Source organism: Phaseolus vulgaris, chromosome 2, assembly GCF_000499845.2.
Source record: "Phaseolus vulgaris cultivar G19833 chromosome 2, P. vulgaris v2.0, whole genome shotgun sequence".
Lineage (NCBI taxonomy): Eukaryota > Viridiplantae > Streptophyta > Magnoliopsida > Fabales > Fabaceae > Phaseolus > Phaseolus vulgaris.
Window position 1 is genome coordinate 31,510,282 of NC_023758.2, and position 25,444 is coordinate 31,535,725.

Here is a 25,444-nt window from a genome sequence, read left to right on the forward strand (position 1 = left end):
ATTAATGAAGTTAACTTATTAATACACCATTCGTTCGGTCAGAATTTTATTCACAGCTTAAACGTTGTTCACCTATACTTGGTCAGAAATTAATGAAGTTAATTTATTAATTAACCTCTCGTTCGGTCAGAGACATAACTTAATAGTTGAAAGCATGTACATACACGTTATAAAGGTAATTGTTCACACACAAGTTAAACCACCAAAAGATAAAAACAACAAACTTGTCTTAAGCCCACAACCCGGGTCCAGGTATTCACAATTATATTATATCAATGGTTTCGTCCGGTTGAATGGTGCCAGTCGGCTGGTCCCCATGGTCTGATCTGCACCATCCACATCTTCCCCAAGCGGCACAAGCCGACCGCTAACGACGTCCTTGCCCGGATCATATCGGGGGTCGTCGACCGGTATACCGTGAAAAAAGGCCGCCTAGCGAACGCCCTGGTTGAATGACTCTTCGTTGATTCGCAGCATGAACTCCTGGTATTTCTCAATTTCAGCATTGAGGGACTCCCTCTCGGTCGTCATATCAGCCTTATCCTTCAAAAGATCATCTCGCTCAGCCATCACTTTAGCCAGCGTGGTCTTCAAGGACTCCCTCTCCTCAACAGCCGCTTGGCTCTCCTTCCGCCTCTCCTTCCGACATTTGTCGGCCGCTTCTAAGGCGTTCTTCAAAGTAACGGCTGAGTCATTAAGTTGAGTCTTCAACTTTGGAATTACAACCACTTCAGGCCTCTTAAGTTCGTCGCCAATGGCTCGACTGACCACGGCCGCCCGGCATTGCAGTTTCACCATCTCTTCGATCAAATCCAGAGTGGGGACAGCTGCCAGAATTCCCTCGTCCTCTGCTCGAAGGTCGAATTGCATGGTGGGGGCGACCCTCATTCCCAGTCCCAACATACTTACTGGCTTACCGGATGAGGTACCTATTTCTGCTCGCGGAGCCTTTGACGGACGTCCTCTCTTTTTGTTAACTGGGGTCGCGACAGCAATCTCGGGCTCCACTATTTCTATGGCGGCCGGCTGAGTAGCAATCAGAATGATGGGGGATGTTTTCCGCCCCTCGGCCTGCTTCTTCAGATTCCTCATAAGTTTGCTCAAACTCGGATCCATTTTTAAAATGATACCTACAAGCACGGGTAAGGTTAAAACACACCAAAAGCAAACAGTAAAACGACCGAAAGCAAAGAAGCTCATACCATTTAGATCTGCCCATTGCTTGGACGACCCGTAAAGAGCTATCAGATCTCGAGTGGGGAGTCTACACGGTAGTTGATCGACGATCGACAATATTTCTTTATCGATAGGAGATAAAGATTTTCAAAATCGGTTGTCAATGGAAGTGGGTTTTTCGGTCCAATGGAAAGGAAATTTGGTGGTTCCGTCGGCATTGTAAAAAAGGTCCCTACCGTCGGGCTCAACAAAAACTTTGAAATAATAATCCTTGAAATTCTTATAAGAGGTGGTAAAAGCGGCGAAACGCACATTCTCAGATCGACTAGTCAATGACAACCAGCCTACGGGAGTACTAGGATAGGTGTGGTAATAATACAGGAATGACTCGGGAGTAGGCCTAAAGCCCAAAATCCGACACAAAATTCGAAAGGCCTGCAAGGTGGCCCACGAGTTTGGGTGTAGTTGGGTTGGTGCGACATTAAGAATCCGAAGGACCCCCATAGTAAAATCGTCGAAAGGAAAAGTTATACGCAGGTGAGAAAAGAACGTACTATACATAAAGAAAAAAATCATGCGGGGCATTCTCCCAACCGTGACAAACGCGGTCGGTTACACCACAAACGTCCACGGCCAACGCCTCGGTCGGGCAATCGGATTCCAAAAAATCCTTATTTATAGATAAGAACTTATCTAAGTCATCAACAGTCTTAATTTTAGTAGGAATTCGGAGAACGGATGGGTCAACCCAGTCATAACTTGGGTCGTCCGACGATTGACTCGCACTACCGGAAGCAGTACGAGTCACAGACGAATCTACACTACAAGAAGACTCTACAGAAGAGGGCATCACTAACCTTAGGGGCGGATGAAACTGAAGCAAACTCGACAATCGCAATAGACTCGGCGCTCGGAGCAGAAAGCACAAGATCTAGGAAGTAGAAAGAGTGAGTAAACCCTTTCCCAACAAATGAAATGCTATTTATAGGCAATGAAGTGAGAGAAGAACCCTCCCATCAAACGTCCAACACCATTGGATCTCATTTGATCCAACGGGTACAATCACTCGGCATTCGAAACGACACTCAATCACCATCGTTGAAGCCATCAGATGAAACAGTACACGCCTAAACGGCAGCTCTGGCAAACGTCACGTCTCTGCGACACATTTAAGAGGAACCAGCTGTAAAGCACTACCTTGAAACCCCATCCATCTTGTACGACTCTTCGGCCAATCATACCCTCGAGCCTGGGGGGCAAGTGTACCGGTCGGCTCCTACGACCGAACATGCATGTTAAATAAAATTAATAAAATAAATACGTGGCAGAATGGCAGTTACAACTGTAGTTGAATGGGTCAAGGACATTTTCAAGAACACTCCCTTAATATCAGGAAGCCACTACTCATGACCCAAACACCACTAAGCACGACTTCAGCAACTACCTACTTGGCCCACACGAACCAAAGCCCAAGTCAACCTATAAGAAAGACTTCTGAGAGGGGGAAAAGGTACGTTTTTGAATCTATCTGAAACATTGAGAAAAGAGGAGCACTGACTTGAGCGTCGGAGTGCAATCGCAGGTACCCCCGCCGACTGGACGTGCATACGCGCAGAGGAGAAAGGACTAGAAGAATTAAGTAGCTGCTGGACAACAACAATTAAGTACTGACGTGGAACAACATCACTCTAACCCTGACATCCACACAGGTAGAATTCGATACTAAAAAGTTCATTTTCAATCAAATATACCCTTCGAACAGTGTTAAGCCTTTCATTTGCTATCTCCGCTCCATGATAGTTTAATACTTTGTATTCATAAGAATATTTTAATTCCATTTATTTATATTTATTTATTAAAATGATTTTAATTCTTCAAATATATGATTTTAAAAATGGCTTTTGCTGGAGTCAATTAAATATGACCTATTTTTTTATAATTTAAAAAAAAATCATAATATCTATATCTTTTTCATCTTGTTTTATGGATTGGAATTTTTTGAAATGTTAAATGAATCTTCTAAATTGTATAATCGTAAAATTATTATAATCTAAAAAAGTGATGGCAACTGAACATTGAATCAAAATAATCCTATGTGGACGCAACACGGCATAGAATTTTGGCAGTTCTTGAATCTCATGGCAGGAAAAATGAAGGTGCGTAATGGATCAAGAATTTAATTTAACTTGCTCATAAATGAGATTAACGTTGAAGAATGACGCTGATAAAATTACATGGGTCAAGAAACTCGTCATTGACATGATTTCACAATTTTATAAATTTAACTTAATAAAAATTACAAATATCATAAATGTGTTTAGCCAATCAGAAACAAATAGAGTGAGTGAAAATAAATTAAAATAAAAAATAAAGGAAATAAAATATGTTAAAAATATTAAAATAGAAGACATTTATCTAATTTGAAAATAACTTTTTTGAGTTGATTATTCGTTGAAACGAAGAAAAGTTAGTTCTAAAGCAAAATAATTAGTTATATTTGGTTCTCTCTTTCAAGTAATTCAATAAATGTAGTAGTTATTATTTATAAAGTCTATTTGAAATTACGTTATCCAAATTAAGTCTATTTGAAACTATTTTAGACAGGACTATCTGAAATAATATTATTGTATCATAACATGATATCAAATATTTTGTAGGCAAGTCCCCTTCTTTTGTCACCGATTTCAAGAAATACAATTTAGTATTACCAGTTTGCCTAAACCCAATTGGGTACATGATGATCTCCACCTTTCGGCTTTTGAAGGGCAATATACTTGAAAAACGATATTCTTAAATAAGAAGACATTATTGAATTAGAAGTCTTTTAAGCATATATTTAGCAATTTTACATACACGAATAAAATTGGTACACGAATAAAATTGTAACAAAGATAACGATTGTCTTTCTTCTCAGTCGGTATACCTTCTCTTCCCTCTACTCGAATGATCTTCTTGTGCTCCTCTGTTTCTCATGATCTTCAAAATCAGATGGTACCGGTAAAAGATACTTTGATACTCAAGTAAGACTTTGTTGTTCAACATTCAATGTTATTAGTACTAAATGATGACGTAGCTTATTTTTGAAATTTATATCTATTTATATGATTATCGTGTACCTTTTGTTATTGGACCGAATTAAGAATTTGGATCATAACTAAGAATATATTACCTAATACTTGATTATTAATTAGTCTCGTTAATCTTCCATTTGGGTTAATAATTTCGGTCACGTCAATCGATCCTAACCGGATACTTAGGCCTCAGTATCGTACGGGCCCAACCAGTACAGTTAATATTTACTGATGAAACTTCGATCAATATGGGTATGACAATGAAAAAAAATGGTCCGAGAATAAGTTGCGAGAAAATTCACAGAACAGAAAACAAAACCTTTAGAATATGGATGTCTGAGAATAAGTCGTGTGAATATAATGCTGTGTGTTTGTTTGGTACTAGATTAGTGTATATACAGACAGAGGGTTACGAGATAAAGGGCGTGAGAAAGTGGAGAGTTGCAGAAATGTGATCAACTGGAAGTACGATTATGAGCATTTGCATTTCTATTGTTAGCAATAAGCACATCCTGTTGGGTCCGTCTGAGAGGTTGTGGAGGTGGTGGTGGCCTTGAAGTTTGAGTTTGTGTTGGCGTAATTATTCGCTGCGCAATAGACTCATCGTAAGGCTGACTTAAATCTAGACTTCCACGCATTCGTCCAGTGGGAGCCCAATTCTGTTCTGATGGCGTACTGAATAATTCATCAGGCCGAGAAACTGACTGTGCTGTGTTTCCTCTTTTTTGATCCCTCTCACTTGCAAAAGGTGTGCCTGCAACATTGCTTTGATTTTGGACAGAAACTAGTGGTGGTGTCCGTCTAGCAGGCTGATGAGCAGCCATACCCCTAGCTTGTTGGGTATGAGCAGTGGTACCAGCTGGAGGAACATTCCTAGCATGCGAAATACCTTGTCGGGCAGCCGGTGCAGCAGCCCTGCCCGCCGCCTGTAAATTTCCAGATTGTGAAACACCTTGCTGGATGTGAGACCATTGGGTAGTAGATGGTCGCATTGGTGGGGGTGGTCGGAAATTTAGAGGCAATCGAGGTGGCCGATTATTCAGAGCTTGCTGCAGGTGTGAATTTCCAAAATCAGATAACGAACTAGATCTGGATTGGTTCTGCAATTGAGTTGGTGTTGATGTAGATCTGGATTGGTTCTGCAATTGAGTTGGTGTTGATGTGTTCTTTACTTGTACACGATTCTGATTTCAATGAGAAGTAAAAGGTAAGTGCAAGAGACATGGACTCAAAGTAACTCAGAAATTTAAGGTTCTAACGAATGATTTTGAACTCCATAGTGAAAGAAATTAATTACAGGCATCAATGATTTTTACAGTATAAGAAATGAAGAATACCAACTCAATATAAAGTATAATAGACAAATGCACATCTCCAAAGGTTGCCCTGACGTCTATATAATTTCTTTTAAGATAAATAAATATCATTCTTTCCTGAAACCAATTTTCTTGTTTCCCACTGATCTTTTTCTTGGATAAGAAATGTAACAGCTACTCCTGATTTCTCGACGGTATATGTTTTAAAGCATGCTAATATGGAAGTGCAATCACCCAAAAAACTGATCCAATACGGAATAATTATATACGAGGAAAAATTGGTTTGAACCTATCAAGGAAAAGGAAAATCGAAAAATGGTTAAGGTGGTTTGAATAGAATGCTACTACGGGTGATCCAATGATTTTTAACCCGATGTGACCCATGTACTTGACCTTACCTAGTGGAATTTGACTATTACACTGGGAAAAAAATAAACAATTTAAGTTCAGAACATTATTATTATGATCTAGTGTTTCAGTTGTCAATTTTTCCTTTCAAGGTACCACAAGATATTAACACTGAAAGATAAGGAACATAACATAGAACAGAAAGTACCAGTGCATCCTCAAAAGCAGTCCCTAAAAAAAGGTAGTAATAATTTAGAACAAAAAAGTAAACATAGAGCCAACAAACCAACCTGTGTTGCAGTGTGATGCCGAAATGCAGGTGGATTCATTGGGGATCGAGAAAAACGTTGCTGTCTTTCAGTATCACTTAGTATGGCTTTCAAAGTATCTACAGTAGTAGAGCTAGGCAAAGGAATATGAGAAGAAGAGGTATTGGTAGATAGCAGAGAATTATTTAAACCCAATGCCTGGGATTGGACTGGGAGGGCCTGAACAGCTACTGGAGTTCTAGTAATATGTCTTGGCACTGAGGATGACCTACCATACTCGTTAACTGAATTCATATGATTCATCTGCATCTGCAAATTGTTTGGTGCCAAAAATTGATTACGCATGGCAGAGTTAACAGCAGAGTTATTGTCACGACCTGCAGATTCCTGATTAAATGCTGGAGAAACAGTATCAGGCAGAACAGGTAGCTCAGAGGTACCAACCATTGGGACATCAGACCTATTACGGGCAACATAAACCCCAGAGAAAAAGTCATCTATTTGAGCAGCAACATTTCGATTAACACCAGGAGAGTTCATACCCAAGGAAGTTGAATTTGGAGCGACAAACTGATTTTGAACAGATGCCTGGAAAGGTTTTCTATCTACAATTTCAGAACAGTCCATTGTCTCCAAATGATCATCATCTTCAGTGAGGTCAACAGTCCCAGGAGAGCAAGTATATTCCTGTGGTTCAGTTTGTTCCTTTTCATAGTTGGGGGCCTTCTTTTGCATCTTATCCACATCATGATCCTTTTCCGTGACTGCCTTCCAAGATCCATCAGCAAGGACAATCACTTCCGTAATGCTCTCACCAACATTTTTCAGGATCTTTATTTAAAAAGAAAAAAAAAATAGAAGTTTATTTTTCATTTCTTTACAACCTTTCATTAACCCTAGGGTCAATTTGGTGTAACCTTAAAATTTGGAAGTGTGCAGTGGAGGTTCGAGATTAGCATAAAAAAATAACTTAAAATTTCCACTCCCAAACTTAAGGTGACGCCAATAACCAACATTTTTCAGGATCTTTATTTTTTTTTAAAATAAAAATAGAGGTTTATTTTTCATTTCTTTACAACCTTTCATTAACCCTAGGGTCAATTTGGTGTAAGTGTAACCTTAAAATTTTGAAGTGTGCAGTGGAGGTTCGAGATTAGCATAAAAAATTAACTTAAAATTTCCACTCCCAATCTTAAGGTGACGCCAATAAACAATTGATAACTCAATTGAAGGATTAAAGTAAATCAACTTACCTCAACCATGTTTCGGTCAAGTCGAATATCAGCATAACAGACATACTGATTGCAATGAGGGCAGCGCCAGGATGGCCTTTTTGAATTGATACTAATGAAGTTGTTAAAGTCAAAACACTACAGTAACAACAGAACAGAAATATGTCAGGCAGAAGGGAAGAAACAGATGGGGAATATATAAATATTTACATACTTCCACATTACACAAAAAGACTTGTAACAATCAACCACATAAATTTATCACTTTAGAGGAATGTCAATGACAGTCTTTCACTCTATAATTTATTGAAATTTATTCGAAATCACTAATTTTAGCAGGTTTCACTTCCAAATCAGAAAAGTCACTAAATTAGAAATGGGATCCACCAAAATCGGTTATTTCCAATAAATTTTAGTCAGTTGTAGTGTGTGACAAAGAAAGTGTTGTTAGCATTCCTCTTCCACTTTTTCTTGAGAAGTAATTATTCTACATACATTTAAGCAATTCTAAGTACTATTATACGGATCAAATACTAGAGATAATGGCATAAGTTAAGTGTTAAAATAGCTGCTTATTATTTTGTTGTAAAGCTTTTATAAAGCTACTTTTTTGGTGTACCTAGGATGTAGGAAGTAGCCTCTTGGTCAAGGAGGATACCATGACAATTTTGAGAAAAAAGCTAGCTAGTGCTATTCCCACTGAAGATGCCAAAAGCCTGACTTCCAACTGTGTTGTTTTGTGGCAATCTCTCGAGCCTGTGTCTGGGAGATACTCAGATCCTTCAAGACATGTTTCTTTTGGAAGAAGTTACAAAATAAGTTTGCTAATGATAATGAGTGTCTCTTTGATGTAATTCAAATAGTAGTCTCCTTCAAAAAGAGTAACCATGATATGGTCTCATGTAGCAAAAGTTCAGACTACAGTAAAATAACTGAAAAGATTTCTTCTAGCAAACTCATTGGAGAATATCAACAAAAAACTTGATAATTATACACAGTCCTCAATGTACAACCTGCCTTTCTCAATCTATGGAAGGTCACATGATCCATATATAATTGACTTAGGTGCCTCCAAATCACATTTCTAGTAGTTCTTCTCCAAAAATTACTTACCTTGATACTGTAGTCAATGGATCTAAAGTTGCATCTCAGGAAAGTGGTCAAGTTCTTTTATCTCCTTTAAATCTTAATTTTGTTTTGCACATTCCTCATTATCCTTATAACTTAATTCTTTTAAGCCAATTAACTCATTTATTAAAGTGTTCATTAACATTTGATGTCAATCCCTTTGTCATAAAAGAACATAGTACAAGTTGTTTGATTGAAGAAGACATGAATCACAAGGTCTCTATGACCTGAAAACAATCCCTCATGTGTCCTATTTTGTAACCTCAGCTCCAAAGCTTTTGTATAACCTTTTGGGTCACTCAAATTTGGCAAAGTTTAAGATCATGATTCCTAGTCTCAAGAAACTTCCAGTTTTAGATTGTGAATCATGTCAATTTAGACAAACATGTTCGGTCATCTTTTCCTAAGCAAACTGAAAAAAAATGTGACTTGACTTTGTCTACAAAACATTTGGGGATCGAATCATGTCACATCTTTTGGTTTTATATATTTTGTAACCTTCACTGATAAATTCTTTCAATATTCTTGGGTTTATCTAATGAAAGATAGATCTGAACTTTTATTCATATTTATGTCTTTTAATGAAATTAAAAGGAAAGATAATCAAAATCTTCATAAATGACAATGCTAAATAATATTCCTTCCATACCATACACCACAAAAATATGGCATAATAAAGGAAATTTCATTGAAATTGCACATTCCATATTGTTGAAAACAAATATTTTGGTACATCATTAGGGAGATGCAGTTCTCACCACAAGGGACATTCCTGTGTTCATTCAACATGTTTTCCCTATTCCATCCTTTGATTATTCTAGCTCCTTCTAACTCAAAAATGCAAATCTGACTTCATCCCATACTCATAAATTAGTAGACATTACCTCAATCTAACAAAGGTATTGTAGTTTCACACAAAATATGCTCCTGCTATTCTGGAGGAGACAAGGTTGACAAATTCCATGCAATAGATAGACCCATGAACCCAAATCAGAAGCTAATGGTGAACCAAGGTCGACCTTTTTTAGATGCAAAGAGATCTAGGAGGTTGATGGGAAAACTTACTTATCTCACTATTACGAGACCTAATATTTCTTATTTAGCTGGAGTTGTTAGTCAATTAATTTAGAATTCTCACGTTAACCACTGGAATATTTTAATTTTCATTCTCAAGTATATCAAAAAAGCTCCAAGATAGTATAGCTACATAAGGACAAGGAAAATGCTCAAATCTTAGAATTGTATGATGCAGATTGGGTTGGTTGTCCCATTGACAAGATATCCACAAGATAATTGTGTATTCATTGGAGGGAATATCAAGAACAAAGTGTTGTTGCTTAGTCCAGTGCAAAAGCTGAATATAGATCTATGGCTTTGGCTACTTGTGAACTTGTATTGTATGGATTAAGCAATTCTTTCAAGAGTTGAAAGTTGAGCAAATGAAATTGTGTTGTAATAATCAGAAAGCTCTTCATCTTGCCTCTAATTCAATGTTTCATGAGATATCACACATAGAAATCAACTATCATTTTTGTCAGGGAGAATCTGTTGTCCAAGGAACTTAGTACCAGATATACCAGCTCCATTGACCAGCTAGCGAACATTCTAATTAAGTCTCTGGGCCTAGAATTCAGTTTATATGTTTCAAGCTTGGTGCATACACTTTATATGCTCCAACTTGAGGATAAGTGTTGAAATAGTTGTTTGTTATTTTGTTGTAAAGCTTTTATAAACCTACGTTTTGGCCGTGCCTAACTTTAGGCTGGGAGGAGTCGTAGGCTGTAGCCTCCTTTTCATTATATATACAAAATACATCTGCTGAGAAGACACAATGACTTATGGTCATCCTCTAAATTCAAGTAGTGACAATGGGCTTTATCGCATAATACACTTCTAAACTCAATTTTAATAACTGTGGTAAGTAACATGTTAGGACCCACCCTAATCATTTTCCACATTAAGTGATGCTAGTGCAGGAAGAATCACCTGGAAATGTTTGCATGATCGCCCTTTAACAGGAGTCTTAATACGTGTAAAGCTGTTTGTACAGATAAAACACAAGACCATCAACTTAAAAACCATTACGAAAAGAGAAAGATTATCATAAAAATTGCAAAAAACACAATGTACTTCAAAGATAATTGAGCAAATTGTCTTAAGCACAATTTCCGCACGGTAAAGCATTCTAGTAAAAGGCAATGAGCCTAAGAATAAATATAACAGAAGAGTGATAGAAAAACCATACTCACAAGATAGAAAACATAAAAAAATTATAGCTAATGACGACAACAACACTGAAAAAACAATGTTAAAATCGCGAGAATTTTCTGAAGCTGTAGTGAACAAAACTTGTATGTCCAATTAGATTGTAACTCACAAAAGGCATATGTTTATGTACGTGAACTAGCAACAATTGCTGAGCATGGAGAATTATATCAGGAAGAACCAATTATCAAGCATTCAAAATATTGCAGTGTATTAGTTACGAAAAACAAGATCAGAATTAGATCAAGAAACAGACTGCCAGGTTCTGTTTGGATAAATAGAAATATAAAATTCATTATGATGGATACTAAAAAAATCATCATTAGGAAAATTGAAATCAAGATAAAAAGAAAAATTTCACACTAAAATATTTTAAATAATTTATATTTATTAATGCCATAGATATTCAATTAAGTGCTTTGGGGAAGCCACATATTCAGTGTTCATTCATATCTAACTGTATGTAGCTGAACATGAAAAGGCAGAAAACAGCCAATTAAAGAGGACTTGTTACCTCTGACTTTCCATAGTGAATACATAAAGCAGTTCTAACTAAAATTCAAACACAAATATAGCAAACGGAAACTAGATTTAAAGAAAACAGTATTGGACCATCAACATATTAATTGTGAACACACAATGGATAAGAGCACAAATGACTAACTCCATGGTTCTTCAAATTTAAGGTCAGTAAAGGGCCAAATTTCTAAGGCACTAAATCCATAGACAGTGAGAGACTAAAATAGATCTCCAACAAAATCTACCATCTATGATACTACTATGCCCGATATTAAAGATGGGAAATCTAGCAACTGATAAAGCAGAGAATAAAAAGTGATCACTGATCAGTGGTTTGAACAAAGAATATTACAGCATACCTTATTGGACAACTTAGCGAAATCTGTGAAGCCCCCTCAATAATATCCGAATCTTGTTACAGGTAAAAGAATAACAATGAATTATCAATGGTGGATTAATACAAATAAGAATAAGATGTAGGTTTTTTTTCTGGAGTAAAGTCGTTATACATATCCAAATCATACCAGAATCAACAGAGGTAACAACAGGCTGGAGATAATCTTGAAGTACTGGATCTTCATGCAAGGGTGTAAAACTCATATATGCAACGAGTACAGTGTAACGACCTTCACAATGATAATGCTTACAATTCAGAAAGATGCAGATATTGAAAGCTAAAAGGATGACAGGGAAGAATAGTAGTTTTAAATGATTACCAGTGAAGTGGCCCACAGCTTGAAGAAGATTTGTCCCAAATTTAAGCATACCAGTCACATCAGTTGGCATTTGTGGTCCAGGATCCTGATTAACAAAATGACAGTTAAAAGTTTATGCCAAACTTTACAAAAAAGTCTACTAAATTTTAGAATGTGTGAGCAAATATACAACAAACCATTTGAACATTAGTCCTATTGATTACTCCTTTTCCATTGAGGAGAAAACTACAACATATGCAATAAAAAGGTCAGTCAGCATCAACATAGAATCCATCCACACGTTTAATATGTTCAAAAGCAACCATACTTCACTTGCTGAGGACTTATGAGGCATGCTGATATCTCAATGTTATCTATCTGTGCCACCAATAAAAACTGCAAGTTGAAATAAGTAATATAACTTAGAACATAAACCAAAAATAAAAAATAATAATATTGGGTGTATTCAAATTACAAATAAAAAAACAACAATGATATTACTATTATTGTTACCGAAAGCAAATTGTGACTGAAGGTACAAAAGAGTCTAAAATATGCTAAACATTACATAAAAAATGAAGCAAGCAACATCTTGAAATATGAGAGAACGAAAGAAAAATCCATATTATTTTATGATTCCCAAAACCCTAATATGAATGTATAGGTCAATTCTGATAAATGAAAAATTAGAAAATATGGACAATGCACAATACATTTTGATAATATATACCACCTTGATATGTGTACCAATAACAGATATCCTATACTAATTTAGTTATTTACATATTTACAACACTACCACTTCAGCCGGTGGATGAATGTCAATCATTCGCAGCTTGCCAATAAGCTGCTAAATCACTCAGTAGGAAGACCCTAGTTAAAACTAGGAGAAAGTATCATACAATGGTCTGCCAAAGGGAGACTTTGTAAATATACTGAGTCCATTGTGAATAACTTCTCCCAATAAGGCAGTACATTTGGTGAAGAATATAAAGATCATTAGGGTTCTAAGGTACTACTAAAGCAGTGTGGTCTTGGCCTACCATATGAAGGCCTTAATGTACAGACGACAGTGCCAAAGGTGGCTGAACTCTGGGCCTGAGCAAAATATGATAATAGTGAAGGTGCCAAATGTTGCAATGAAGGCAGTAAATAGAGGGGCACAACTAAGGTTGCATATGTTGTAATCAAGGCAGCAAATAGAGGGCACAATGAAGGTGTCAAATGCAGCAATGAAGACAGTGAATTGAGGACACAATGAAGGTGTCAAATGCTGCAATGGAGATAGTGGACGGAAGGCACAATAAAAGTTCCAGATGCAGCAAATTGAGGGCATAACAAAAGGTGCCAGATGCTACAATAACGAAAGCTAAGAGGGCTGCGATGAAGGCAACTGTTTTTATTTTTGCACAGGCAGTGTCCCCAAATTGGAGCTTTGCTACCAAGTTAAAAGAAAAGGAAGATAATAAGCTTTACTACCATCTTAAAATACAATGAGAGAAGAAAACAAGCTCATAAATATTATTTAGTGAATCCTAAAAGGTACAAGTCTCTAATAAATTAATCTTCACCAACCATCTGGATTATCCCCCCAGGTATTAATCATAATTCACAAAGGATTATGCCAGATAAAATTTTGTATAAAGCCCGAGTTTATCACTGCACCAAGTTTTGAGAAGTTGTGATACTTGAAATGAAGTCCCAAATTAGATAATAACAATATTAAAAATGAACATTGGCAATTCATTTGCATACCCAAAACACACTATATAGCCCCAGCTGAACAAAACAAGTCAATTTGAGCTATTCTTACAATTTTGTCTTTAACAAATTCACTCTTTGTAATATGAAAATCGACCACAGAAGCTCCATATCCAGGCTGCATTGCAGGTAAAATAATATTAAATATGTTTTCAACATGAAATAAGAACTGAATTGACAACTCACAAGGAACCACCTCCTGGACCTCAATTGATGCAAGTATTGAACCCAATTTAACATTAGGGTAGAACCTGCTTGAAAATCCACATAAGCAAACTATTACTATTTCACATTAAATGATAAATTCAGATGCATTATTCCTCATAGGTCCTTTCATTTTTTCCTGGTTATCATTATTGGCTATGGTGATAACTGTAACTTGTTAGATACAAAAAATACACAAAAGTAAAAACGCTCATAGGACCCTACTTCTCCATTATTGTTGATATTTCAGAACTGCACTGTCTAGGTCTAGCATTTATAGTCCCCACACTGCTGTAGACTTTTCTGATCTATACTACAAAAAGATGATGGTAAGAAATATGACAACTAGAATCCACCGGATAGCAAAAGAAGAAAACAAAACATATAAGTAAACCTCATCCACAATAGTAAGAAGTTCTTCTGATTCTTTTGATTGGAACCATCCAATTTCACAGGCACCCTACAATGACGGAAAGTATCAGTAGGAAATTCAAAACTGCATAAATGTCATGGTGCATAACTTTGGGATGCTTCTGAGAAACATATTATGCGTAAGCACAGAAAAGCTGGTATAAATACATTGTCCCACTTTCATTCAGATTCTTCAACTTGCGATATAAAAGATCCAAAATTCTTCAAGAACTAGAAAACCACTCAGATTCAGATATCCGTATCAACTTCTTCATTTGATAGTTTTAACACAAGTATTGTGCCAAGATGCAACAACACCATGCAGTTGGCAACAATACCTGAAAACCTTCACTTAGTTATCCTGTAGTCAACACCAAGTATGCACCTCAAGACCAATTAATTGGTCTTCTTCCCAATTCTCCAAAACCAATGTTTTCATTAGTCATAGAAAATGCAAATTCAACAAGTTATTGATAGCAATGAGCAACAAGATGGAAAAATGGACTTACCTTTACAGATATCAACAACACCATCAGAGCAGCTTGCGAAAGTTCGTCGTTCTTTAGTTGACAAATCTACATGGAAAGGGAAAAAGTAAAAGCCTCCAACATACATGCACATCATAATCTAAAAAAAAAAACTGATGAAATTTCTTCCTGGTTCTATCACTAAAAAAAAAGTGAAAAACAGACACCCACATAATGCAATGAAAATCACCTGCTTCACCAGCAAAGGCAGCTCATGAGCATTGCCTGGAATTTCCCCATTGGCAAGTGCATAATCAATGCCTCTGTAAAATGTAAAAAATAAACTAGTAAAAAGTCAGCACATTCAAAACAAGAAGTTAACAAGATTGCATGCAAACCTAAGTATCCTCCTCCTTCCCTTCTTTTCAGCTGTTTATTTATTTACTCATACAGATAATAAATATCCATTGTTTCCTTGATGCTAAAAACTTTAAAACTCCAAAATCAAAGGATAATGAATTCCATTGCTGCCATGGCAACGATGTGCACCACAAGAATACAAGAATACTGCTGATTTTCAATATAAATTTTCACTACACACTACTAAAACCCAATACTTTGAAAACTAAGGTGCTTCAACTAAAACATAAACACATACATTTAGAATCTGTCACAAAAAGTAGCTGATACAATTCCGGAGAAGAGAAAAAATAATAAAAAGAAGGTAGAAGAAGATAGAAATACCGAGAGAGGGAGAGGCAGTGGTTATAAAATTCTTTAGGATCGCCTAGGTTGCCGGGTTGAGCAAGCCAAGCCAAACGCTCCGTAACTTTGTTGATTCTATACATGTTGATGACAGACGGCGGCGAATTTGGCGGCAGTGGCAACCCCGCCACCCCGTTCATTTAAGCTTCGGAGTTTATGGAACTGCAAATGACCGCGGAATCTGCTCCAAAGTGATTTCCTTCGCCCGCAGAGGGTTTCAATTTTGCCTCGCAATTAGATGGGTCGTAAGCTTAAAACGGGTCAGGTCTTGGTGGAAAAATTCGGGTCAGGTTGCTTTTACCCGAGCCAATCAAACTTGGTTAACAACGGTAACTGGAATTTGACTTTTGGACTTATGAGGATAAAAATATAGTAATTAAAATATGAGTTTTGTAAATTTTAAAAAATTAAAATTACTTAACTTCTTAAGTAAATTAAAACTATGTATAACAGCTTTTCTGCTGAGAGTGATATAATTTGTGTCGTTTCTTCTTTTATCTAAGTGTTTATAAAGCTGTCTATTTGACTCTTGCTTCAGGAGCCAATTCCAATTAGCTTTTAAAATAAACCTTCTTTTTTGTTGACTCAATAAAGAAGTGAACTGAAAAAATCTTAACTTTAAGTTCCCATATAAAGTATGTTAGAGGTAGGATTAAAGTGAGTTTAATCCATTGTTAATTAATTCATAAGGATCTTCTAAAATTTCAAGGATTACAAAAATTTTCAATTATAAATTCATATCTAAATTTTACATTAGTTAAAAGTAATTTTTATTATTTATAATTTGTTAATTAATTCATAAGTATCTTATAAAATTTCACGTAATTTTTATTATTTATAATTTGATTATATTATAAATAGAACATATATGAACAAAAGAGAACAAACATGAAAGAAAAAGTAAAAGGAAGACTGATGATATAATAATGAATATCTCTTTTATTATTTTGAAATCATAAGAAATACTCTAAGTATATACAAGTTGTACATGTTATAGGTCTAGCCAAAGAAAAAAATAATCAATCAATAAATACTAAAATCATTACAGACAAACACAAAATAAAACTTATTCACCTCTATAAAGAGAAACAACTAAGACTTAAAGAAAACACAATTAATATTAACATTTTTCTATAACGTTTGTATCAATATCCTTTAATAGATTATAAGATTATGGTCCAGTATGTATAGGTTGACTCAATCCAATTTCGATTATGACGATCTGACATTGTGTTTATCGTATGTTTGACCTTGTCAATCAGAACATGGTTTGATATAAAGTTCGTTCGATAGGGACTTTATTTAACTTGGTTTGTAGTGGGTGTGACTAAACTTCACCCAAAGTAGATCCAAGTCAAATTGATCCAACATAACTCAACTTGATACGATCTGAGGTAGGTTTGACTCTACTCAAGTCGTTGTGAGTCCAACATGACTTGGTCCGATGTGGGCTGAGCTCAACCCAACTTGACATGAATTCAAGTCAATTCAATCCAATTTTGGCCCAGTTCAACTACCCACAATGGAATTGACTTGATTTCAAACGGAGGTGGGTCGATCTTGATTACGTCTAAGGTGAGCTCGACTCTACTTTTCCTAAAGTGAACCTAAATCAATTCAATCTAATGTAGGCCAAACTAGGTTATTTTCAACGTGGGTCTGATTCAATTGATCCTAAAGTGGACTCAACTCAACTTAGCACTATATGGACTCAATCAACCTTGGTTTGCCATAACCCAACCTAACCCCCAATCTGACCCCATCTACTTGAATTGGGTCTAATCCAATTGTGTTCATACTGACCAATGATTAATTCAAGTAGACTTATACCCTACCCCTACTCAGTTTGACCTAAGCATGACCTGACTTGTCCCTCTTATGTCCAACTCGACTTGGATTCGCATGAACCACCATATCTCAATCTGATTTAACGTACGTGAAATTGTACTCAACCAAACTTGGACTTAATCTAATCTAACTTGTCTCAACACATGCTCAACTAAACTAGACATGACTCTGATTAGACCTATATCTTGACCTAAACCTGGTATGTTTTAGCTTGACTTAGATTCAAGTTGACGTGAGTCTCTCTCGATCAACTTAACATGGTATTGATCTAATCTAACTTTACATAAGTTCATCATGATTTTGTCTATATTTGGATTGAGTAAAAATTTTAAGTACTTTTTTTTCATTTTTATAATTTTTTTTTTTTTACTTAAAAAAACCATGAGACTTCAATTGATATTTTAGCTTTATGAATTTTTTTTTATGAGGACTTTTTAGCCTTGTGAGTTTTTCTTTGCCCCCGACTCTAGGTAAAGCTGGGTGGACTTTCAAGTCTACATGTCTTTGAAATTTTTTAAACAATTTATGAAATTGGTATTGTTTAGATGTATTTTTAAATTTTAAATATATAAAATAATTGATATTTCAACGTACTTTATTGTGTTCAAACAAATAATTAGTATCATTGACAAAAAAAATAATAAAACATTTTGATAAAATGCTATTAAGATATCAACAATATAATAATTACAAAATATAAATTTTAAATTTTAACAAAATTATTGGAATTATATATTTTTTTTAATACATATTTATCAATATAAAATAAGAATTGTTCAAACATTTACTTTTATGCCTAGATATATAAATGATGTTATCCAAAATTTTCATAATTACAACTTTATGACGATAGTAAGGAGAGATGATTTTTTTTTTTTTAAATATCACCAAACTTAAGTCTTAAAAGTTTTGAATTAGATGTAGTTTTTTCTCAAAGTCCAACAATAAATTGAACATTATGGATAAATAAATATTATTATTATTAAAAATGAGTTTGGGAGTGCAACTCATGAAGATTTCATGTTTTTCATAAATCAATATTTCAGCTGTCTTCAATCAACGGAGGAGGTTTACCTGCAAAAGACTCTCCCGTGTTTAAGTGAGTGAGAGCATAAAGATGATAAGTTTTTAAGTGTGTAAAAGTTAAGAGTCTAAGATAATATATATTTTACTTCCTAAAAAATATTTATAAATTAATCAGGTGGTATCATTTAGATTAGCCACATGACTACTCTTATTCAATATTTCATAAATAGTCGTTTATCATTTAAGACTCATTTATTAAACCAACCATTTTATTGTTGATGTTCATTGATGAACGTAACGTTAAAGGATGTAAACTATTTTTTGATAAAAATGTTAATAAATATTAACAATTTGATATGAAAAAAGGAATTATGAAAACAGATTCCACAGTGGAAAAAATAAAGAAACAAGGGAAAGAGAAGAACTTCTTTCCAGCCTTGGCCGGAATATTCCCCCGTTGAGGAAGAGAACTTGCCACATTGCTAAATATACACCTTCATTTCCCAATGAAGTATAACTGTATAGCCAACACAACACAATCACCTGTTGTGTAAATTTCGCAAATGCTGTGCAATTCCATTCACTCAACTCATGGGATCAGAGGGTTTTCTCACAGTTTCAGGAGAATATGGTAAGTGACTCACTCGTCATCCCTAATTTTTTTTATTATATACTTGCTTCGCATTCTTCAAATTATACATGATTTTATGCCATTATTATGTTAACATGATTTGTCTCCATTGCTCCATGCTTTCGAGAAAAAAAAGAACATTTAATGGATTGGAGTAACTAGGTATAGGTTTAGGTACGCCATACATACATGTTGGAGGTTCTCACTCTTTGAGTTGTTCCATGGCACCTAATGGGGCTTCATCCTATCACATAGACTCTGCTTTTGTTTTAAATAGCCATTACTCCCTGTGTTATCTGTTAACCGTTTAGTACGTGGTTAATGCTTCCACTGTAGATACGTATGTATATGAGAATTGAGGTGGTTGCCATCTCTAACTACCCATTTTTTGCATGCCACATCGGTTGAGTTGTTGTTTTTTAGGTAAAATACATTAATTTCAGTCTCAACTCTTAAAATTCTGTCATAGTGTTTGGTGTTTTGCTTTTATAGACGTTAATTGTTGCGGGATTTTTAGCCTGTTAACTTTTTTGTGTCACATGTTGCAAATATGAAATATGATGTTGAATTTTCTTCTGGGAATGAATTTCTAGAGACTCAACTGTGTGAGAATTCTAGTCAGCTTCTCAGTCTTCAGGGTAAGGATTTGTCTGAAAATGTGGCAAGTGGAAAGGACAAAAGTTGTCCTGAAGTCGAAGAAGGCATGTCATTACAACAAATAACAACAAAAGTTAGCCAGAGTGGTAGTTCGTGTTCAAAGAGACCAAGGATGTCCGAATCACAAAAATCCACAGGCTTGAGTAAACTAGAGGAGTCAAGGGATGTTTCTGAAAAGCTTGGATCAGACCACATAAAGAGTATTTCTCCTAATATTTTCTGTCCCCGAAAGCAGGCATTATTTTCTTCATATCTATATGTTCACAACCCTTTTTCCTTGTTTTTCTTTTGGTATAGAGAAAAGAGAATTTCCAAAGCCAAAGAGCCATTCTACCAAGTGCGGAGAGAAAAGGAACATTAAGGTGCCTTCTTCTACGGCTAAGTGCAGTTCTTCTTTGAAAATGGGTGCCACAATCTTTGGTTCTGCTTATGGAGGGAACAATTTCTTTGGTATCTAACTATTAACCTATTGAACTCTTCATACTATTTGCATAAAATTATTTTTTGATGTGATTATTTGCACAATTGGGTTCACTGTGGTTGTGCGTGAATGTATCATTAAGCCTGTTGCCAAGGGTCTTGACTCTTTAACCTGTTAGCAATCTGGTTAGGTGTTTCTAACATAAGTTATGTTGGAACTCTATTTTCCCTTCTCTAGCTTCCTAGTTAACTATTGTGCTATATGTTGATGTACTTACATATTCTCTTTAAGAGCTAAGTACATAATTTTCTAAGTTTTTAGTCTTAATGTTGTGATGGTGATGCTATGGAAGCCAGAAACTGATGTGTTTAGTCTCAGTTAAATGATTGCGAAAGATAAATTTAGGAACTTCATTACATTTCTTGTAGCATGTATGTTTGAACAAAAAACATGCTGTATTATATTGTCATTCTTGAAATGAATTTCATTGTGCTTATATTTATATTACTTTGGAGCCATTTTATAAAGTATTCAGTTCTTTGTACTTTTAGAAATTTAATGTTTTATTATTCTGTTTTATTTAAATTATGGCTCTCATTTTCGGGTCAAACCAAATTTACTATATGAGCATTTCAAAATAATAGCCCCCCTAATAAATATGATTTTGGACCAGTTATCAGTAATATCTGTCCATCTATTAGCATCTAGCCCACATGCTGTTATACATGATCAGTGTGGTATATTATTGGCATCAGTTCTGATCAAACATCCTATAAGTTTTGGCCATATACTCTTGGTTCCATTGAAATATCTAGTTAAGTTCTTTACCAATAAGAAAGGTGGATCCAATGTTAGATGGTCAGATTAAGAGAAAGGTAGGAGAAGACCAGAGAGAACTCTCAGAGAAACCATTATAACACAATGACAATTACCTTTGTAGTGATCACCATCTAATTGGATAAGGCTTGGTTGTTATTGCTGTAAGCTTCTCTCTACCAGAATGCTTACTGGTTTTAATGATTTATAGCTGCCATTACTGAATTGAGAGTACATATTTCTCAACTGGAAATATTGGAAACTGTTGTCAGGGTTATATGGTCTGAAGCAGGATATTCATGATGTCACAAAGCTTATGGATGTTCCATCATTGGATGGGCTGCTTAGGGGCACTTTTGACTGTCTTAGTTTGAGTGAAGATGTAAAGAAGAAGACATCAAATACAAATGGAAGTTTTTTTAGTTCAGTTAGAAAGGCTTGCTCTCTCCTCCAGCTACCAAAGTCTATCCAATCCAAAAGTATGGCTGAAATTGATAGCTCCTTCTACAATATGTCCAATACCCAAATGAGTTTATTTGGTGCTGTAGAAAGTAATAGTAACGAGGATAAAGAGCAGTCTTGCACATCAGACATGTCTGCATACCACAAGGTTAGTACTTAATACTTAGTATTCAGTAGATTTATGTTTATTTCAAGTTGTAGCTTAAAAGAGTGGTATTCGAATTACTATGCACTACCTCATGTGCAATATAAAGGCTGTACCGTTGCACTAAAATTATAAGTCACTTATATAACTTTTCTGCTTGGGTTTGTTCTTTAGTTCTAAAGCAAATTTACATCCAGTGATAGTAAATGTAAAACTATATAATGATAATGTTATTTATACTCTGTAGTACTTGACATGCAGGGTCTTTGTACTGAAAACAAAAGTTCCTGTAGTCCACTTGACTTTCCATTATATCAACCGAATGATGTCTTGGAACGGATTGCAGTCCCTCGATCCGAGGACTTGGATTCTTTGCTCCTTGATGAGTCCAAGCCTGTTGTTCCAAAAAAGAATAGTAATAATTTACGATCTGGCAAGCAGGTATCTCATCAACCAAGCTTGCCAACGTTCCCATGGTCACATGCTTTTGGAAGCCATTCTAGAGCTAATTCAGACATAGTTAAGTTATCAACAAGTAGAAGCACATGCCAAGGTAAATGGGCAGGGATAGGTTTAATTGCTAGCTCCACTGACATCAGTCGTGGTTGTTTTACAAACATTGATTCATTCAGCTATGATCAGAGCCTTGTTCCTTCAACCAGTAGTTCAAGCAATAAAGATTGCCCATCTTTATTTGCTATTTTCCCTTTCTGTCAGTGGAATTCCTCATCTTATGTAACACGTTCTAAAGATTTCGAGGCTACTATAGGTACAATTTTTTCTTTGGCTACCTGGATTTTTGTTATGTTTTTGCATTGTATCTAATATACTCTTCCCCTTCTTCACTGTGATGTTATTGAATGAAACACATCATTTATATACTTTCACCTACTTTTCCTTGTTTTACGTGGTATTTTCCTTGGTTGGGTTTCAGGGAAAATCATTCAGAATCCCCATTTATGTTATTTCCCTCATGAAATATGTTTATTGCAAATTTCATTTTAAATCTTATAATCTAGAAAGCATGAACAGCACGCCTGAAATATGTTTCTTGTATTGTAAGTCTTAAATCATTCGCTGAAGTTACAAGTGGTTTTAGGTGTCACCATCTTCTCCCCTGCTTAATATTTTGGTCTCTGGCAGATGAGCACTGTCCAAGATTATTAGAAGCTGCAAAAATTCTGTGTGAAATTGCAACGAAACCTCCGGGACAGAACCCTTACGGAATCATAAGATCACAGAAGAAGACTTCACATAAGAACATGAAAGGTAAAAGCTTGAAGCCAACTGCAAACCATGAAGAGATGTCTTCAGCACCAACTTCAGTGGTTGGATCCGACCTAATGGCCAGAACTGTCGACCAAATAATTCCTGCAAAGAAGCCAAGGGTTTCGACAGTCGAGAATAGAAATGGTGTTCATTCACATTATGTTAAAAAGGGACCCTATTCTTCAAAATCAAGTATACCATTACCAAGTAAACCGGTTAGGGACTTGATTAGAGAGAACAAGCCTTCGGCGGCAGCTACTATACTGAAGGAGCTTACTATGATGCGCCCAACTAATAGGATTTTGGATAAGGGTAGGGCTTATGTTGGTCAATTCAAGGTTCAAAAATTAGGATTGGTGGATTGGAAACGAGGAAAGGAGAAGTGAGAATGATCAAGCATCATCTAGTGTAGAAAACCTCTATTGCTCTGACATCTGTTGTGATTAATTACCAAAAATTATATTTAGTCATAGGCTGCTTTGTATATACTATCATTATGGCTGCAATGAGACTGTTGTAAAGGTTATTTTCAAGGGAAAACTCGTTTCAAATGTTTAATTTAAATATAGGTGTACAAAAAACATCATTCTTTGTCAATGTAGAGCATTTGTGGCAACATTAGCAAGCAGATTTTCTGTTTTTGCGCGTGCTTATGTGAGATGACTTTATGTAATCGACTAACTGTAGTGTGGGTAATTGGTGCTTACGTACTGATTAGAGATGTGATAAATGAACGTGACATTAATTTTTAGCTTTGGGCATATAATGCATGGATCGTTATGTAAAACCCCATAACATTTTTCTTCTGTAGTTTGCCACAGTATCATAATTTGAAATGTTTGTCTATTCATCTGATAAAAGCACAATCACATGATAACTTGTTTTCTTTTAATAGAAGAACGAATGAAAAGAGGAAATTAGTTACTGGAAAGGAGTTGAATTTCTATCAATTTTATCAAAAAGAAAGACACGAGGAATTGAGAAACTGAACGTAATAGTCCTAGGCAAATTTGAATTTTCCTTTCATCCTTTATTTATGATCTCTCTGGTGCCCAACATATCAAAACTTGAAATATACCACATCTCAGAATATTAACAAAACACGAAGCAGAAAGAGCATATGTAGAATGAAAAAGTGTCAAGAAAACATTTGATCAAGGAGTAAGACGAGTCCCATGGCAAAGGCAGGATCAAAGCCAGGGTGCACAACCAACTGAAAAATCTCTATCCCAAAAGAGACGTTTTTGGTATTAGCTTCCTTCCTCTTAATTTCAGCCACCACCCTTCTGCACTGATCCAACACCTTACACGAACGATGTGCGTAGGAACCCTCCACAGTAAACGCCACACACCGTTTATCTGAATGTGAGACTCCACGGAACACGTAGGCCAGAACATTGCTGTTGCCATGTAAAATATTCACATGCTTCTTTACACGATAAATTGGACTCTTTGATGGCTTAGAAAAGTCACTTCTCGTTCTAATGTTGTTCCCCACTTCCCCTTCATACACAAACCATCCATCTAACAATCCAAGCCTCTGCACATCAAATCAAAACTATCACTTTTCGTTACATAAACAAATAAAATGAAACAAGAGAAAGTGCAGCATAAAGAACATCATCGACTAAAACATACCCTGCGGCGGAACATGGTGAGTATAGATTTTCCCGAGGCATCCATGAGAGTGACTTCGTTTGGTCGACCAATATAATTGTCGACCCTATACACCAAATTTCCACAACAATCGATGACAGTGAATCCCTTGCAACTCATCACCAAGGATTTTCTCCAAACTGTTAACTTTTCTGCGTTGTTTTTCTCCTGCTCATGCTCGTGCTCTTGTTCTTGTTCCTCGTGAACTGCTCTTGACAGGGATTTGAGTCCTGGAAACACCCTCATCTCTTTCTCTCTGTCTCCTTCCTCTGATCTTAATCAAATTCACTCTCTCTCTCACTTTGAACCTCGCTAGATTCTCTGCGTCAAGTTTGAACAAGGCCAAAGGGTACACATTTATACTATTACCATCGTAACATTCCTTCAAAAGTAATATTAAAAAAATGATTTTTTTTTATTTCCAGTTCTGCTGCTACAACATGGGCGACAGCATGACATGTTGACGTACCCACTCTCACAAGCTCACACACTCTTTAATGGCGAAGCGCGTACTATTCTATAGGGTCAGGATGTTGACATGCTATTTTTAACCCACTTTCTTCTTTTCTTTTCTTTGACCCTTTTTGCCGACATTTTATTTAATAATAGCGCGGGAAATTATTGACTCTACAAAAACACCTCATATAATAATATTAAACTAACAGTTTTCATTCAGTTATGTCTAAATTAAAAAGTTCAATTTTATAAATAGAGACCAGGAAGTAAATTAATTCTGTTATCCTGAAAATTTATCTTATTTTCCCCATTTTTTAATGAATTAAATTGACAAAAGGTCTTCATATTTTTTTATAAAAAAAAATGTACTTTTATTCCGTGTGTAATTTCTAATATATATTACTATTTCTGTATTGAATTTTGATATTTA

The 25,444-nt window shown here is 35.6% G+C and overlaps 3 protein-coding genes across 6 annotated transcripts; 1 reads left to right on the top strand and 2 right to left on the bottom strand.

The window, feature by feature from the left end:
* Positions 1-4,544: 4,544 nt before the first annotated feature.
* LOC137811450 (E4 SUMO-protein ligase PIAL2) lies at positions 4,545-15,955 on the bottom strand. Of its 3 annotated transcripts, none has more exons than XM_068613213.1 (16): positions 15,607-15,955; positions 15,113-15,185; positions 14,905-14,970; positions 14,379-14,444; positions 14,210-14,292; positions 13,977-14,031; positions 13,833-13,898; positions 12,348-12,415; positions 12,217-12,265; positions 12,041-12,125; positions 11,849-11,950; positions 11,684-11,735; positions 10,527-10,578; positions 7,434-7,550; positions 6,202-7,011; positions 4,545-5,431 (listed from the first exon to the last, which is right to left on the bottom strand). In XM_068613213.1, the coding sequence occupies exons 1-16, from the start codon at positions 15,765-15,767 to the stop codon at positions 4,703-4,705; spliced, it is 2,634 nt and encodes an 877-aa protein (XP_068469314.1). In that variant the 5' UTR covers positions 15,768-15,955; the 3' UTR covers positions 4,545-4,702. The 3 variants fall into 3 exon arrangements, with proteins under 3 accessions (XP_068469314.1, XP_068469316.1, XP_068469315.1); XM_068613215.1 differs by having other exon boundaries at positions 13,967-14,031; positions 15,607-15,836; XM_068613214.1 differs by lacking the exons at positions 14,905-14,970; positions 15,113-15,185; positions 15,607-15,955 and adding an exon at positions 14,734-14,824.
* Positions 15,956-18,881: 2,926 nt separating this feature from the next.
* On the top strand, positions 18,882-23,523 carry LOC137811442 (uncharacterized). Of its 2 annotated transcripts, none has more exons than XM_068613201.1 (6): positions 18,882-19,132; positions 19,726-19,989; positions 20,087-20,239; positions 21,299-21,636; positions 21,895-22,402; positions 22,777-23,523. In XM_068613201.1, exons 1-6 carry the CDS (start codon positions 19,093-19,095, stop codon positions 23,286-23,288), a joined length of 1,815 nt encoding a protein of 604 aa, XP_068469302.1. In that variant the 5' UTR covers positions 18,882-19,092; the 3' UTR covers positions 23,289-23,523. The 2 variants fall into 2 exon arrangements, with proteins under 2 accessions (XP_068469302.1, XP_068469303.1); XM_068613202.1 differs by having other exon boundaries at positions 18,902-19,132; positions 22,733-23,523.
* A 386-nt stretch (positions 23,524-23,909) lies between these two features.
* Positions 23,910-25,047, bottom strand: LOC137811443 (protein LURP-one-related 17-like). Its single transcript, XM_068613203.1, has 2 exons — positions 24,541-25,047; positions 23,910-24,442 (listed from the first exon to the last, which is right to left on the bottom strand). The coding sequence occupies exons 1-2, from the start codon at positions 24,802-24,804 to the stop codon at positions 24,041-24,043; spliced, it is 666 nt and encodes a 221-aa protein (XP_068469304.1). The 5' UTR covers positions 24,805-25,047; the 3' UTR covers positions 23,910-24,040.
* Between the last annotated feature and the right edge of the window lie 397 nt (positions 25,048-25,444).